The 16,136-nt window shown below is 51.7% G+C and overlaps 1 protein-coding gene across 1 annotated transcript; it reads right to left on the bottom strand.

The window, feature by feature from the left end:
* Positions 1-323: 323 nt before the first annotated feature.
* On the bottom strand, positions 324-3,739 carry EVX1 (even-skipped homeobox 1). Its single transcript, XM_069859068.1, has 3 exons — positions 3,313-3,739; positions 1,668-1,918; positions 324-962 (listed from the first exon to the last, which is right to left on the bottom strand). The coding sequence occupies exons 1-3, from the start codon at positions 3,737-3,739 to the stop codon at positions 432-434; spliced, it is 1,209 nt and encodes a 402-aa protein (XP_069715169.1). The 3' UTR covers positions 324-431.
* Positions 3,740-16,136: the final 12,397 nt, after the last annotated feature.

The raw sequence follows: 16,136 nt of genomic DNA on the forward strand, positions 1-16,136 counted from the left end.
CTTTCAAGTATTTCAGATTTTCCTTCTCCATCTTGTAGGTTTGTGCATAAGGTTTGTTGCTGTGACCTGCAGAATCCTCAGCCCGTAGTAAGAAGTCTATCCCAGGAAAAGAAAGTCTCAGCTCATTTCTACGGGTTACAGAGGTGTATTTTTCATTCGGGCTGGTTTTCTTCCTCTTTCGTGCCTAAAATCCTTCTCAGAGGTCAATCACTAGTCATTTCTTTTCTCCTTCTTTTTTCCCTTGGAATGTAAATCCTTTTACGACTGAGCTATTTTTAGTCTTTCTTTTTTTTTTTCCTTTTTTTTTTTTTTCCCCGTAGGTGTCCACTTCTGAGGAAAGAACGCGATTAAATAAACACCGGCTGCAGGTACATTAACTCGAAGAGAAGCCCAGCAAAGGAGCCAGTTCTTAGTAACCCTGAGAGGAAGGTTTATCTCGTTAAAGGTACCTCTTCTCGCTGGTCCATGGAAACTGAGGCGGCTTTACTCAGCACAGAGGGCGTGAAAGTGAGGAAAGAGTCAGTCCTGGTCGTGGCCGAACAGGTAAAGTCTGATCCGGAGGGTCTCTGGGCCAGCCCGTTGGACTGGCCGCTGTGGCAAGCCAGGCAGGAGCAGGGGTTGCCCCCGGCGCTGCTGAGTCCATGGGTCGGGGCAGGGTAGAGAGAGGGATGCCTGAAGGCGCACAGCAGTTCTGGTCTCGGATAAGGGTGGGAGAGGACCCTGAAGGTGTCCAGGGGCCTCAGGGGGCTGCTGAAGGGGGTGGCGGCGGTGGCCGACGTGGCTCCGATGCCCATGTGGGAATAGTAGGGCAGGGGCAGGTGGGACGGGAACGGGTAGGGCAGGTTCCCGGTGGCCGCCGCGTGGCTCATCATGTAGGTGTAAAACGCCGGGTCGGCCGGGTGGGGCCAGGTCATGGCCAGGCGCTGCCGCTTGTCCTTCATCCTGCGGTTCTGGAACCAAACCTGCGGGGAGAGGGGGAGGCGAGAGCCCCGTCACCCGCCCCGCTCCCCCCGAGCCCCGGAGCCCGGCGCCTGCTCCCCCTCCCAGAGGGACTTGTCATCACTTACGGAGGGATCAGTTAGGCCCCTATAAATCTACCGGGAGACCTCGCGGAGCAGCCCTTTCGGGGTGCTTATTTTCATTTTTTCTTGCTAGGGCTTGTCCGGCTGTCATGCCCACCCCACACACACACACACACTCTCTGACTCCTCGCAAACCAGGAAGCTTTGCCTCCTCGCTGCCCTTTTGCAGCCAGAACTACCTGGGATTAATGTTAAATTTCTTTTCATGTGCAAATGTGGGGGTTTGAGTTTTGTTTTTTTGGTTTTGCCTTTGTTTTTTTTTAAAGGCAAAGCAAAGCGAGATCAAACCAAGATCTCCTACTGCCTTCCTCTCCCCTCCCCCAAGATCCAAGTGAGGTTTGGTCTGGACTGGGCTGAAGGGAGGATTAAAAATCATCTGCTAAGGGAGAGGCGATGCTGGCTGGGATGGCTCCGGGATGCTCGTCCCCGGACCCGCATCCCCGTTTGCTGCAGGGTGCGGGCAGGGCCGGGGAAGGGGAGGGAGGGGGCGGGGAGGGAGGGCTGTTCTTTCCTGACTTTTGTGAGGAAGTCAGGCCGTATAGATTTACATCGTGCTAATCGGAAACACGTCCGAGCTGCGCGTACCTTGATGGTGGTTTCTGGCAGGTTTAGAGCAGCCGCCAGCTCACATCTCCGGGGCCTGGACACGTAGTTCTCCCGGTAAAACTCCTTCTCGAGGCGGGCGATCTGCTCGCGGGTGAAGGCGGTGCGGTAGCGGCGCATCTGGTCGCTGGCGCTGCAGGCCAGGGAGCCCTGGGAGCCGCCGCTGCCTCCGCTGCCCTTGGCGTGATCCCCTCCAGCCCCGGGGCTGCCGGCCAGCGCCTCGGAGCACGGCCCTGCGCGGGGAGCCCGCAGCGGAGACACCAGCTCGGAGGGATGCTCGCCGCCCGCATCCCCGCTCCCCGCTCCATCCCTCCCCGCCCGCCTCGCCTGTGCCCGCCCGGGGGGTGCTGGGGGGACACCAAAGAGGGAGCGGGGTTGGTGGGCACGGAGCACCGGTTCAAGCTTCCACGGGTGCTCCGACTGGAGGGCTCCCCGCTCCCCTAACACCACACGTGCAGAGCCCCGAGAGGGGCCGCTCGATGCCCCCCAAGCCCCCCGCGCTGTGAAGCCGGAGGCGGCGTCCCCCGAGGCTCGCTGCACCCCCCTTGGCCGGCCCGGCTTAGAGCCCAGGAGCCGAGAGACCCCGCTCCCTCCGGGTCGGGCCTCGGAGACTCTCCGCTCAGACTCCGAAGCCCGCGATGGGGTTTAATTTCAGCGAGATTTAAAGGGATGAGAAAGGGCTGACAGCCCTTCCCGCGCCTCCCGGCTTCTTCTTGAAGTGATGGAATAAAAGGGAGGGGGGGAAAGTGGGTTGTTGTCCGGGTACAAGGGGTGTCTGCCGTGCTGGGAAAGTGGGAATAAGGAGTGGGGGCAGGGGGAAAAGGGGCCTGGCCGCTGCGTTTGCTTTCAAATGCAACTCTCCCTCATTGTGTCCGAGACCAAAGGCAATTAATTCATTGGGACCATTTCCGAGCTGGCGCCACCGAGACACAGAAGTGACAAGGTAATTTGGAACCCTCCTCTCCACCCCCTACCCTTTTTTTTTTTTTTTTTTTTTTTTGACCCAACGTACAAACAAGAACCTCGCTGCCGCACTTGGGGCAGGCGAGAGATTTTATGGTCTTCATGGGCGCTTCCTCACTAGCTTGGACACATTTCACCCTGCAAACCCACAAAAAACAGCTCTCGGCCAGAAAACCCGTTTGATCTTGCCCCCTCCCCAACAAACCCAAAAAAAAATAACCAAAAAACACGCCGGTGAGGAGGATCGGAAGGGATTTCCTGGAGCATGCACTGTCCAGGCGATGGGGGATAATAGTAGTAGTAGTAGTAGTAGTAGTAGTAATAATAATAATAATAATAATAATAATAATAATAATAATAATAATAATATGGAGGGGGAGAGGGAGAGTGTGTGGTGGTCTTGGCCAAGCGGGTCCTACGGGACAAGCCGTAGACCTGATGCATCCTCGGTGGGAAGCCTGGCTCCCCTCCAGGGATGCGTGGGCTGGGCTCTGTCACAAGCCTCCCGGTGGCAGGGAGCTGAGGAATCAGCCAGGAAAGGAGATTCCCCCATCCCCAGACACCCCGACTTCGCTGGAAGAACCACCCCCCCCCGGCCCCCCGGTGCTGCCCCCCATCCCTGGAGCGGGCGGGGAGCTTGGAGGCATGGGAAGGAGTTGGGTACCTTTGCTGTGCTGGTACTCGGCGCTCCCCGTGGCGCAGTCCGGGGTGCAGCTCACCTCGATTTCCTCATAGAAATCCGACTCGGTGTCCGAGCTGCTCTGCTGCCCTTTGCTGGAGGGGGGCTCCGGGGCGGGGGGCTGCTGGCCGGCCGAAAGCAGCGATGCCGCCGCCGAGCGGCTCTCCGGCACCGTCCCTGTCCCTGGCAGCACCTCCACCTCCTCTTCGTCTTCTCCTCCTCCTCCTCCTCCTCTCTCCCGGGACGACAAGGGGCCAGGTCTGGGGCTGAGGCAGTTCCGATGGATCATCTTCTCCTGCGGTTCCGGAGCGGGGCTCCCCACCGCTTCGGACAAATTAGGCACCCTCTTGCCAACTAGAGCGCCAAGTTGTGTCCCTTCCAGAAACATCACCATCTCCTTCCTGGTTTCCATTGTGCCTTTGCTTAAGGGAGGGGGGAAAAAAAATCCAGATCTTCCCCCCTCCCTCCCTCCCGCTCCCGCCCCAGCCTTGTGCAAACCCAGCAGCCCTTTTCTGCCAGTGCAGAGGAGCAAGCGGGGAGATAGGGTGACCTTGTGATGCGAGCGCTACACTCCGCTGTGCTGCTCTGGGAGGGATCACCATTGCCCTCTTCTTTCTAAGCTGTCATCCTCAGTGGTGCAGTCGTCATTCCAGTGCCAGCGGTGACGCCACACATCGATTGCCGGTGGATAAATAGAAACGTCTGCCATGGGGAAGATGAAAGGAAGAGCCGGACCTAATGGGCTGAATGCGTGATGCACCAGGTGTAGGAGCCTGAGATGGAGAGGGAAGTGTGAAAGGGATGCATATGGAGCTGAGCTGCAAAGAGGTTGTAACATGCGGAGAGAGTTCCGCAGGGGGAAGGCTCGCCTGACAATTAAATAGCCTTTTGACTGCTTTAAGCCGCAATCTTGGTATAGAATTGAGGCGAAGATCCCTAGCCGCATCCTGGAAGTGAGAAGAAACGTACTCAAGCCTCTTCCTTGGATGCATTATTTATTGCTGGCAATCAGCTTCAGCATAACTGCATATGTAAGGCTATATATGAATCCTTTGCAAACTTGAGAATAAGGAAATGCGCTGCTGACATCTGAATGCAGAAATAGCCTTGACTTCTTGTTCTGGTTCAATATTGCTTCCTATTCGTGTAACTGTTATTGCTTTCTGTTGACTGAGATTAAAACGTTAGTTTAAAATTTGGAAATACGGTTACATATTTATTGAGTGTTACAGCTGTAAAGATCCAAAGTACTTCACTTTTCGTAGCTGCAATTATTCTGATTATCTGCTGTTTATCGTTTACTCTTATTTATTCCTCCGCAGTTTCCATGTATTCCACGATTCCACGCCTTTGAGAGGGTTTCACATCTTCCTCCCCCCACCCCTTTATTTTTTTCTTTTTAATTAATGTTTGGCGTAAATTGTTATCTGCTTTCAGGAGGAAAAACTACAAGACGGGCCGCCAAGAATAATTCAGGCTCAGAAAAACGTAAGTTCAGTGCTTTTGCCAGCTAGCAGATGTTGTTGAAACAGAAATGACAAGGGCAACCGTTTGGACAGCACTTGTCTGAAAATAAGGGACCTGGTGTCGTAAATATAGCGGCACACGTAGTCTCTTTGGCGTATTAGCTATTTCTAATGAGTGCTGTAAGTATCTCATCTCTAGTTAATATTGACTCACATATGTAGTGTCAAGTCATTCTCACCATCTGTCGTAACGAGGTTGTTCTAAATTTATTCTCGGAGTGTTATTGGCTAGTCAGGTTACAGAAAACATTCCACCAATTACGTTCCCAACCCGGTAAGGAATTTACTGGCATATTTGAGGTGACGTTGCTTCGGTGGGGAACAGGCAGCGCAATAGGAAACACGCTGGGATTTTCTGTCTTGCTCACAGAGCTGGACAGAAAATCCCTGCACGATGCAGGGAAACAAACAAACAAGCAAATAGGAATCCTGGTCTGCTGGATGCATGAATTAAGATGTGCTCCTAGCAGAAAGCATACCGATTTCAGGGAGATAAACCAGGAATTTTTACAGGGATATCGCCAGCAATGTTTTTTCCTCCCCGTGTAATAGACACGCACACACGTTTCCACGCACACGCACATCATAAGGACACCACAGTCCGGACTGCGCTGCTTTTCATCACTCGTGGGCTGCCCGCGCTGCTCCGAAGCTTGCCAGTTCCATGAAAATTCCCTGCTAAATTCCCTTTCCTTTCTCTCCCTTGCCAGCCTCTAGACTAGTGTTGCGCCCTTTCCGCGCCGGAGGAGGATCCGCTGCCCGGAGGAGCCGGGGGAGCAGGAGCAGCTCCAGCTGTGGGTGGGTGGGTGGATGGATGGATGGATGGATGGATGGATGGATGGACGGACGGATGGACGGATGTATAAGGCAGTCCGGCTCTGCCTCCTGCTCGGCGGCCGCGGCGCTCCTGCTCCCGCTGGGCGGAGGTGGAGGTCCAGCTCTGGTCCCGCTGCGCGGAGCAGCGCGGAGCGGCGCGGATCGATGCGGGGCTGTGCGGGGCTGTGCAGTGAGAGCGGGGAAGGAGAGGCGGGGGCTCTCAGGCAGCGCTGTATCCGTGGGCGCCGGTGTCCGACTCCCACTGCTGCGGTCGCTGCTGCTTCCCTGTGCTGGGAGGCTGATTTTCCTGGCATCTCCGGGAATGATTCGGCCTCCTCTGAGGCCCAGGACACCCCAGCCTCGCGGGGAATCTCACCTCCAGCCTCCTTCCTAGCTCGGTCGGGTAGCCGTGAGCCTGGCTGCTGCCTGCTGCGGACGGGCAGGATTTCCCTCTTACGAAGAGTAAGAAGAGGGCAGCAAAAAGAGAAATATTCCTGTCTCTTTCTAAATAGAACAGTAACCAGGAGCTGAATTCAGAATACGAGGGAGCGCTCCCAGAGCTGGCGATGGAGACCACCGCGGGGAAGTTGATGGGAAATCCCTGCCTCCCGCAGACTCGAGCCCTGGGGATGGTTCCCGTGGATCATGCTGGCCGATCCCCGCAAGTTTTACGATTTTTGTTGACAAGCGGCTGCTGCCTCCTTCCTCACCCCATTCTTAATCCGTCCCCGTCACGATGCCACCCGGCGCGTACCTCGGGTGGGAGGTTTTGTTGAGCCCGAGATGATGCTCATTGCCAGGGATGCTCTGTCTCAGCCCGCAGCAGCAGGGACAGGCTGCGGGACACCCACGCACACAGACACACGCGGTTATTTGCCAAGGGTATACACAGAGAGTCAAAGGCCCGAGTGGAGTCTAAGGGGAAAAAAAAAAGAAATAAAAGCTCTGTTGAATTCGAAGTTTTGTGGTCTGTTCAGATTGGATTAATAAAGGCTTCTTAAACTGTTTTTACGTCCCTCAGGAAGAGCAGCACCGCCACAGCCCCCCGCAGCAGCGAGGCGGAGCGAGGAGCCCCGGTCCCTCTCCGCTCCGCGGCTGCGGAGCTTTGCCTCGCCGGGAATGGGGAATGGGGCAGCGCGCTGCCTTCTCTCCATTGTTTCCCACAGAACTGTCAAGCCCGGTTTGGAAAGAAACTCCGCATTTAAGATTAATTTCCAGTGTATCTTTACGTGTGTTTCTTTCTTTTTTTTCTTTCTTCCCTCTGACCCCACACCTCCCCCCATCTATTTCAGGCTGAGAGTTAAAGCATATTAAGTCTCTCTTACTCGCTTGGTGACAGTCAGGGTGGCGTAACTATCCTCAAAACTTTTCAGACTGATTTGTTTCTCGGAATTTACATCTTTCCTTGCTAACAGACGGCTGAGGAGAGACTGGGGCGACTGCCTTCAAAAGGATGGTACCGTCGATTTCGGTGTTAACGCTTCCCTATACAAGAAGCAAACGACCCACCCTCCCTTCCCAAACCAAGGAAATATTAGGGGGAAATTAAAATATTGCTAGAGTGATATGCTCATAAATCAGGCGATTCCCTTAAAGTGCTAAGCCTGGAGAAGGAAAGACAAATCACACCCTTCTTACCCAGTAGGATATTTATTTTATTTGGCTGGTGAAAGGGTTGTCAATAACTTTTGACCGATACTGTCCAATTACAGCTGTGAACTCACGATGCGCCTTCAGTTTGTCTTAAAAAAAAAAAAAAAAAAAAAGAAGTCTTGCCGTCTATAAAAAAACGAAGAAAGCTTTGACATATCGCAGAACGATTTGTTGCCGAAAAAAAAAAAAACCCTGATACGCAATGCAAATGGGTGATGAAACCAGAAAGTCTATTTTTAAAATTTTAATGGGTGGTGTTAACAATAATGGCGTAATTATCACTGTTTTATTAAGGCTATCTTTTACGACATGGCTAGAGGTGGAAGCTTTGGAGAGAAGAGAATAACAGGCGCGTTATTCTGGGGTGTAAAGACAAGGTGATACAATGACAGCACATAACACGTAAGTGGAGGGGAGAGAGGAGAGACCCGTGAGTGGGACCTGTCTAGGAGAACATGTAATGGTATTTACAGGATACGATGCAGGACACGTTTCTGCTTCTGTGTAGCTCTGAATGCAGGATCCCGGCATCTCTACGGAGGGCATCTGCCTGTTCTTGATTTTTGTTTTACCTGTTGGTGGCCTGAAGCAGAGCTTCCCTTCCACCGCAGGAGGCTCTGGAGATTTTTAACGGGAAGGGGAATTGCCCTATTCCCCATCCTAGGACATTCAGGACAAGTTTGCCCGTGGAAACTAGATACGCTGCTTTGCCCATTGCAGTGAGTAAATCGTGCAGGAATTCGGGCTTTGGCTTCCAATTGCTGTCGCTCCCAGACCCGTCGAGAGCCATAAAACTGCGGCAATGTTTTAATGTTAGAAAGAACCTTAGGAACACGATCCGCGTGGCAAACTCCACGATTTGAACGCGGAAGAGTATTGACGGTGTGAATTTAATTCTGCGGAAGGCACAGGTAAATGAAAACAGACAGTATTTCAGCGGCTGCCTCGACGACTCGCCCCTTCCCGTTTTTAGATTTGATCTAACGAGAACCGAGCTCGCAGCATCTTCGCGAAACCCGCGGCGGGTGGTGGCGTCGCCTGGTGCCCCTGAGCATCTCCTGCAGAAAAACTGGAGGGGGTTAGGAGGTCTTTAAGTGCCCGAAAGGAGAGACTTAGAAGCGGGGGAGGAAGGGGAGATGTAGCATCACCAAGAGAAAACCGCAGGACTACCAGAGGCAGACACTCAGCCTTTCACCGCGTTTACTACTTCGCTCCAGACGCGCAACAGCGCTTGGTATTTTCCTCCTGTCCCCAAACCCATCCTTTTTTATTCCCAATGCACTCCTACCCCTCGCCCCCAGCAGTCTCGCCACTCAGAGCTAAGCTAGAGGGCGAAAAAACTCGTATTAGGGTTCGGTTTTCTTAAGCTTCGGGTTCCGCTTTATTAGAGCAAAGCGGCGGCTCCGGGAAGGGGACGCGCCCCTCAGCCCCGGCATCCCGCTATCCCCCCCATCCATCGCCCCCGGGCAGGCACCAGAGCCCCGGGAAGATCGTTTCCCAGCCCTTTCCCGGAAGGAAAGGGCTGGAACAGGGCGGGTTTGCAGCGCACGGTGTCATCTGCGCCTGGTGGAAACCAGCGGCGCATGGTCAGAGCCAGCGCTGTCTGCGCCCTCTCGCAGCCCTTCGCTTCCCAGCGGTGCTGGCAGCTCTAGGCCTGGGACTGCTCCAGAAAGGCCAAATCCTGCTATTCTTACTGGTTTTAATTATTATTATGAAGGGTGGTGTAGTTGTTCCGTTGTTCAGGGCGTTGCCATCTGCTCTGGTGATCCTTTTCTCCCCAGGGAAGGGGTGAGAAATCACTACAGAGGGTCCTTTAGAGATATGGGTGTCCCAGGAGTACAAGATCTACTGAGGGCCCTCTGACATTTAGGGCCAGCAGCAGGTATCTTTACTGTGCACCTCCTGTAATGAAAGGGAGATCTCCCCTTCGGTTCAAAAAGGAGCAGATATTACACCATGGGAACAAGCTACAGATGAGTAGAGATCTTTGGCATGGTGAGGAAGAGAAAGTTACATGTGAAACAAACAAATGAAAAGGAGGAGAAGGAAAATAAACCAAGAAACCTCAGACACCTAGCACAGGTACCTCAGTGGCAATTCCCTCACTGAGGCTGAGTGTCCTGAGAGAAGCAATGGCACTGATGCAGAAGGCATATTGAGTTTTAGTCCATCTTTGCCTCATTCAAACTCTCCCCAAAACGAACGTATGTAAAAACTCAAATATGGACCTGGAGGGCACCTTCCCTAATTTTTACTATCCAGAGTCAAATGTTAACCCCTTAACCTCCAGTTCCACCTTCAAGAAGCTTCACCTACAGCTAGCCAACATGAAATGGCATCCTCAGTTATAGAATCATAGAATAACCAGGTTGGAAGAGACTCACCGGATCATCGAGTCCAACCATTCCTATCAAACACTAAACCATGCCCCTTAGCACCTCAAACCATGCCCCTTAGCACCTCAAACCATGCCCCTTAGCACCACCCATGCCCCTTAGCACCTCAAGTTATTGCAGTGCATGCTAACAGCAGGTTTGGCCGCCTGATTTTTTTTGGCTTGACATCTCTGTGTATGGCCCTTAGGGATGAGGATGTGAATCCGCAGGCTGGGTCTGTCCCTCAAAACCAAAATATCTATCCTGATTCTCTGAGCAGCGGTCAAGTGCTTCAGCACTGCTGCCTGACTCAGGAACACCCAGGTATGCATTCGGAATGCTGGATCCCCAGTGCCTGACCACTAACTCTCCAATCCCTGTTTGTGAAGCCCTGCACAAGGATAGAGATAACTGATAACCAAGGTGAGCGTGGAGCAGCTGGGAACATGCACTAAGAAAAGCTGATGATCTAGATGAACTGCGTTTATGGGGATCCTTCTCCCATGGCCCATTCTTGCCCTCTGCACTCTCAGAGCTCAGCTCTGGGCACACCATGCACGTCATATTGCAGATGACTACTGGGATTATGAGATAGTTGTCAGGGCAAAAGCAGAGATGTAGGAAACTTTCATAGCAAGTCATGGGCTTTTGCCAGAGAGCACTGAGTTCAGTCCAGGAAAAGTAGGAAATTCTGAGAGTTTGTCTAAAAAAACTTATACCAGGGCAAATAAAATCTCTGGAAGTAGATTCATTTATGTTTTTCTTTATTTTTTTTGTTGTTGTTTTGTTTTCCCCTTCTTTGTTGAGGCGTATTTACAAAGAACGCAGAGATCCCACTGCAACTACTGACTGACTTTTGATCCTATTTCCTGCTATGTAGTATCAATAGTTTCTGATAAACACTGGAGCCCAGTTTTTCAGTCAGTGTGAGCCAGAAACAGTGGAAGGGCAAGAATACAAACCTGAACCACCCACCACTGTAACAGAACTGCATTAACCCCTTGGGCCCCATCTTTCAGGCCTCCTACTTCACAGGCTGAGCTGAATGGGAGAAATCTACCTCACTGATCTGAGGCAGGCCCATCTTTACCATACTGCTCCAAACTCAGAAAAAAATGTGGCCTGAACAAATGAGCAGTGAGACGGAGTTTTTGCCCAGAGCATTGGACACCTAAGAGGTCCCACAGGATGCCCAGAATGCAGGGAGGATGCTGGCCTATAGGGAAAGACCCTGTAGTCAAAGGGAGGCTAAGAGACAGATCATCAAGTTTCTGCTGGAAATCGGAGGCGTATTGGCATCGCATGGAGAGAGAAATCTGGACGTGCTCATGCAATTGCCTGTTGTGTTGCCTGAGAACAGGCGTGAGAAAGGATAATGTTAGAAGTAAAGCCCAAGTGCCTGGATATTCACTGTCTCTGAAAAAGGAAATGAGCACATACTGAGAAACTCTGGCAGAGGACTTGTTTCTCAGATCAGGCAGCACTGTGCAAGGCACAACTAGTTACATGAAGGCTGCAGCAGGTGGCCGTGGCACAGAGATGGGGTCAGCAGCTCACTCCAGGGCTTCCCTGAACTGCCTGTTCCATGTTGGACGGCTTGTTGCACACGCCTGTAGAGACTCATCTCCCAGGAGCTAATCCCTAAGCCCCAGGCGAGTCTCGTCGACGAATGAGAAGGGATAACAACCCAGCCCAAGGCGTGTGGGTGTCCGGGAGAGGACGGGGTCCCTGCCTTCCCAGGCCAGCTCAGACCTGCCCATCGCCCCCCCGCTCCCCTCCGCGCCCCCGGCCGCATCTTTCCGCCCCGCAGCGCCGGTCGCAGCATCCCGGCCGGCGGTCCCCGGCTCTGATCCCCGCGGCCCTACACTAACTGCTGTCTTCTTGCGCCCCCCACTGCTGATGGGCCGCAGAGATGAAAGGAGCCAACCCAATTCGCTCGCCCTCGCGGCTCCTTTTGTTTTGGTTTGGTGGTTTTGGGGGTTTTTTTTTCCTTTCCTTTTTTTTTTTTTTTTCGTGCCAGGGAAGCGAGTGGTAGACGGAGCAAGGAGGGCGGGCGGCACCTGGAGCTCTGGAGGCTTCTTTCACCTTCCTCCCATGGGCAGGGAAGGAGCCACCTGGGCCACTGGTCTCCCTGGTGGCACCAGCACCGCCCCGCACCGTCCCTCCCCGGGGCTCCGCAGCCCGCGGCTAATACGCTGATTCGTTCCGAGGTTACATCATCCTCGCTATCGTCATTCCTCCAGGTCAAGAACATTCTGCTCTGTCCAATTTAAAAACCGTGGGCAAACAGAGAAATCGCTGTTGCGGGTAAAACCTGTAGGCGATGAACTCAAACAAGTCCTTCTGGGGAGGAGGTACCCGGGGAAAGTCGCGACACAGCTTGGCCGGAGCAGCCTGGTATTCTCTGATTTCAAAAAAAAAAACAAAACAACCAAACAACAACGTTTCCCACGGGCTGCCAAGGGTTTAGATGTGCGGAGCCAGAATACATCAAAATTTTGATAGGAATGGTTGGACTCGATGATCCGGTGGGTCTCTTCCAACCTGGTTATTCTATGATTCTATGAAATAAATAAGTTTCTGTGCTTTAAATCGCGGCCATCGACTTCTTCCAAGACCTAATAGGTGATCCCTGTTGGGCTACGTGGTGCGTGCCGTATACCACATCTTATACTAGATGCATATACATATGTGAACACGCACGTATTTATAGCATGTCTGCATATAGGCACGTTCTTCCTGCCCTTGTTCTCCCATTAAAATCCAGTTTCGAAAAATCTGCCCAAATCCTGAAAGACTACATCTATGCGCCAGCACATGCCTCTTCCTATGGGTACGGGGCAATCTGTAGGAGTTTTTCATTTCCAGTCCACAAAACTCGTTTTGAATGCTTTTAGTCTTGCTGCCAACCGGCAGTTAAAACAAAAAAAATAATCAAAGCGTGTGGAACACATCCCATGTGCTGAACCCTTCTCGTTTCGTGTATGGGTGCACCTTTCTTACCGATTTTCTAGCTTTTCCTGTAGGAAACAGGAATACCTTTACCGCTTTAGCCTCCTCCCCTGGGCATCACCGTAGCAAGATGCTTCCGCAGGGAAAACTTCGAAACATCTTTATATTTGAGAGTTTCCCCTCCCGGATAGCTGTTCTCCCTAGACGAGGACCACGGGATTCAGCCCGCAGGGGAGCCAGAGCTCAGTCCCTCCGGCAGAGCCAGGCGGAGGCGCGAACGCTTTAAACACCTTTTCAGTTTCTTTCGCACGGCAGCAGGTTGATGAGCCCCTGATAGGATCAAGTCATCCCCGCTTCCCTCGGTTTACGGGGAGCTGCCTTTTGCTAAGCAGTCCTGGACCCCCTCCGTGCTTCCTTCTCCCCCATCGCTAACAAGTGCTCTGTAAATGAGGGGGGAGGGAGGAACCTGGTAGGACTCCTTCTGCTTTCCAAATATGTCTCACTTAAGGCCAGCCCGTCCTTCGGAATCGACGCGTTTCTTGCAAAAAAGAAAAAAAAAATATATAAAATTTTAAAAAAATCACTCACGAATTGGATAGAAAGCAGAATAAAACGTTGCCAAAAGAGACATGTTTCCTGGTGCTCAGGCTGGGTGCAGGAAAGGCACTGGAAATGGGATAAAGCTGGTACTCCTCAACACCCCCCAGTGTGGGGAGAGAGAAGTCTGGGGGCTGCAGTGGGGGGACCCTGAAGAGTGGGGGCTCGCTGTTTGCCCCCTCACAGGTGGCTCAGCACTGAGAAGGTCAAACCACAAACCCACTATGAGCTCACTGCCTGATCTCCCCCCTGTCTCTGACTTTGCGGGAGACGGGGTATTTTTAATTGAGTGGAGGCTGTCGTTTCACTCACTCCCCAATTAGAGACAGCAACGTGGCTTGGATTCCACCGCCGCCCTGAAACTGCAGGTAAGTGGGTGCAATCAAGCCCCTGCCGTGTTTATTTCCCACCAGATGCAGCGCTGCGGGGTGAGCAGCCCCCTTCGAAATCAGGGTGCTACCCTCTGTCAGGCGCCCTCTTGCAAGAGAGGGGAGCCAACCAGCTCCACAGGGGCGATGGGAAGGGTAGGGAGAAATCTCTCCTCTCCTCTTCCACTGGGTTGTTTCTGGAGCTACGCCCTGCACCAGTCACCCACCCTGGTGGCCAGGACAGGATGTGGCTAGCTGCCCAAGGACGTATTTTTTCCCCATCGGGACCCCGGTGTAGAAAAGATAATCACTGATGCTGTAAATATAAAAAAAAGATCCCATTCTCCTGAAGCTATGGGAGTACCCCTGGGGCAGGCAGCTGGGATTCAACACCCTCCACCTCTCTTCAATAGCCGCATGGCCCATTTGGCTGATGGGCAGCATCCTCTTGGCCCAGGAGCACCAAGGATGATGGGCCAAGGCCCAGGTCATGCAGTTGGCCTCAACACCAGTTTGTCCAGAGCCTGGCCTCTGTGACATTTTGGGTGTAGCAACAGGGTAACCTCCCTCTCCCTCCTCAAATACCGAAGACACCGAGCCAGAACTGGTTTGCTTTATACTGATCAAGTAAAGGCTGATTTCCAAACCACTGATGGGGCTGGAAAACTTTCTGCCCTTGGGTTGGCGTCCCCCAGCAGACCATGGAGGGGAGGTATGAAAACCATGTGTCTGAGGTGGCTGCCACACGCAGCACAGAGCAAAACATCCATCCTCCCATTTCATTTTTTTTTTCTTTTAATGACAACATCACCGTGTGTGCTTGTATAAATCCTTGGTGATTTCACAGCTCCCCACGGTAATATCACTAGGCTGACTCTTATGATTTCCTCCACGCCTGCACAGTTTTAGATTTATAGGTCTCTAACATACTCATTCACAGAAATAAAAGGGGCGGGAGTGGAGAGGACTTGATTTCTGGCTACTCTCTGAGGTTTCCATGCCAGATCCATGCAAGATTGAGGGCTTTGGAAACGTGGGTTCGTAAACCAACTCCTTAAATGACTGCACCCATGTTAGGGGATTAGGCACACACTCACGCACACATGAAGTCACACCCAAAGAAGGGTTAAAATTTGTTTAAATGCATGTTTTAAAAGGGAAAAGGTAAAAAAAAAAAGACACCCAAAAAACCAAGTAATCTCTAAAGAATTTTTGCATGGCAGATGCATTAATCCCATATAATAACCACTCCAGTGCCTGCTAGATCAGAACTCTCCCAGCACTAAGAAATTTGAACTTTGTGTGGATTAGGATGAAATCAAATGGATATATCAGCATGAAAATCAGACAGTGGAAGAGCAGCTGCTGGGGTGTCAAAGGGTCTGAGTTTTCCAAAGGTTAGGGCCAAATCTATATCACCAGTTCAAGGGAAAAAATTGCAAATGGTGGTGATGATTATAGTGACTCAGGAAAGAAGTGTCCTAAACCAGGTAGCTGTTTAAGCAGAGAAGAATTCTCAGCTCATCTCTACAGGGCTGTTACTCTGCTCTCTTTACTCCTCCTTAGCTGTGCTTTGCCAAGTATTTTCTTGCTGATAGCACAACACCTGGAGAGAGCCTGTTTCTAACTCTCCCACAAGAAATGCCTCTGCAACAGAGCTCTGTGTGTTAAATACCCCAAAAGGCAGCAAGTGGATCTTCCTCAGACCTGTGGCAGATAGGAGATTTACACGTGTTCCGGTGAAAGTGGTCTGGAACAGAAGCTAGCTCCTCATTTCTGACACAGGAGCACATGTATGAATTAAGGATATTCTGAATGAAAACATTATGCCTTCCAAGCCCTACAGAGAGGTGAAAGGCACCTCATGAACAACAGATACACTTCCTGCAGACTGTGTTTTCTGTGGCATCAAGCCTTCACACAAGCAAGAAATCCATCCTAAAGGGCAGTGAACTATCAGCATCCAAGACCTAGAGTTTTCAGGGTGCAAGTTCTTATGTTTAGATGCACTTTGGGTGTACTAACTAAAAGATTAGGCCTTCCTTTTCTCCCTGTCTCCTCTCCGGAAGGCTTTGCAGACCCTTTGTACAGCAGAAATTAATCAAAGCAAGTTTCATGGTTAGACTACCTCACAGTCAACATAGTGATGGGTGGTTTTATTGAACTAACCAACACCTTTCAGAAAGTTTGCATGTAAAATAACACCAGAGTGCTGACTTCCAAGTGCTTACCTACCGCCCAACAGAGAAGGTGGATCTGACCTACAAACTAGGGAAGTTCACAGAGTAATTTGTACTTCGTAACCTGTAGAACGTGGGTGATACAGCTCAACATACAGAGCTATGCTTCATGAAGTCTGTGTCTGGAAGGTAAAGACTTATTCATGTATGGAAATGTTTAAGAACATCTACACAGGACTTGCTGCTCCACCTCAAATCCACACCCCATCTCAGCCCAGGTGAATTTCCTGGTTATACAAACCTGAGTTCCCAATGGAGATAAGGAAGAACACAGAAACTTGT

Source organism: Phaenicophaeus curvirostris, chromosome 6, assembly GCF_032191515.1.
Source record: "Phaenicophaeus curvirostris isolate KB17595 chromosome 6, BPBGC_Pcur_1.0, whole genome shotgun sequence".
NCBI classification, from domain to species: Eukaryota; Metazoa; Chordata; class Aves; order Cuculiformes; family Cuculidae; genus Phaenicophaeus; species Phaenicophaeus curvirostris.

Excerpts from the sequence above, each read along its gene's own strand:
- EVX1 (XM_069859068.1), bottom strand. The coding sequence starts at position 3,739 with ATGGAAACCAGGAAGGAGATGGTGATGTTTCTGGAAGGGACACAACTT. Across the intron at positions 1,919-3,312 it reads CGAGTACCAGCACAGCAAAG|GGCCGTGCTCCGAGGCGCTG; the intron begins GTACCCAACTCC and ends CTCCCCGCGCAG. Across the intron at positions 963-1,667 it reads TGCCAGAAACCACCATCAAG|GTTTGGTTCCAGAACCGCAG; the intron begins GTACGCGCAGCT and ends CTCTCCCCGCAG.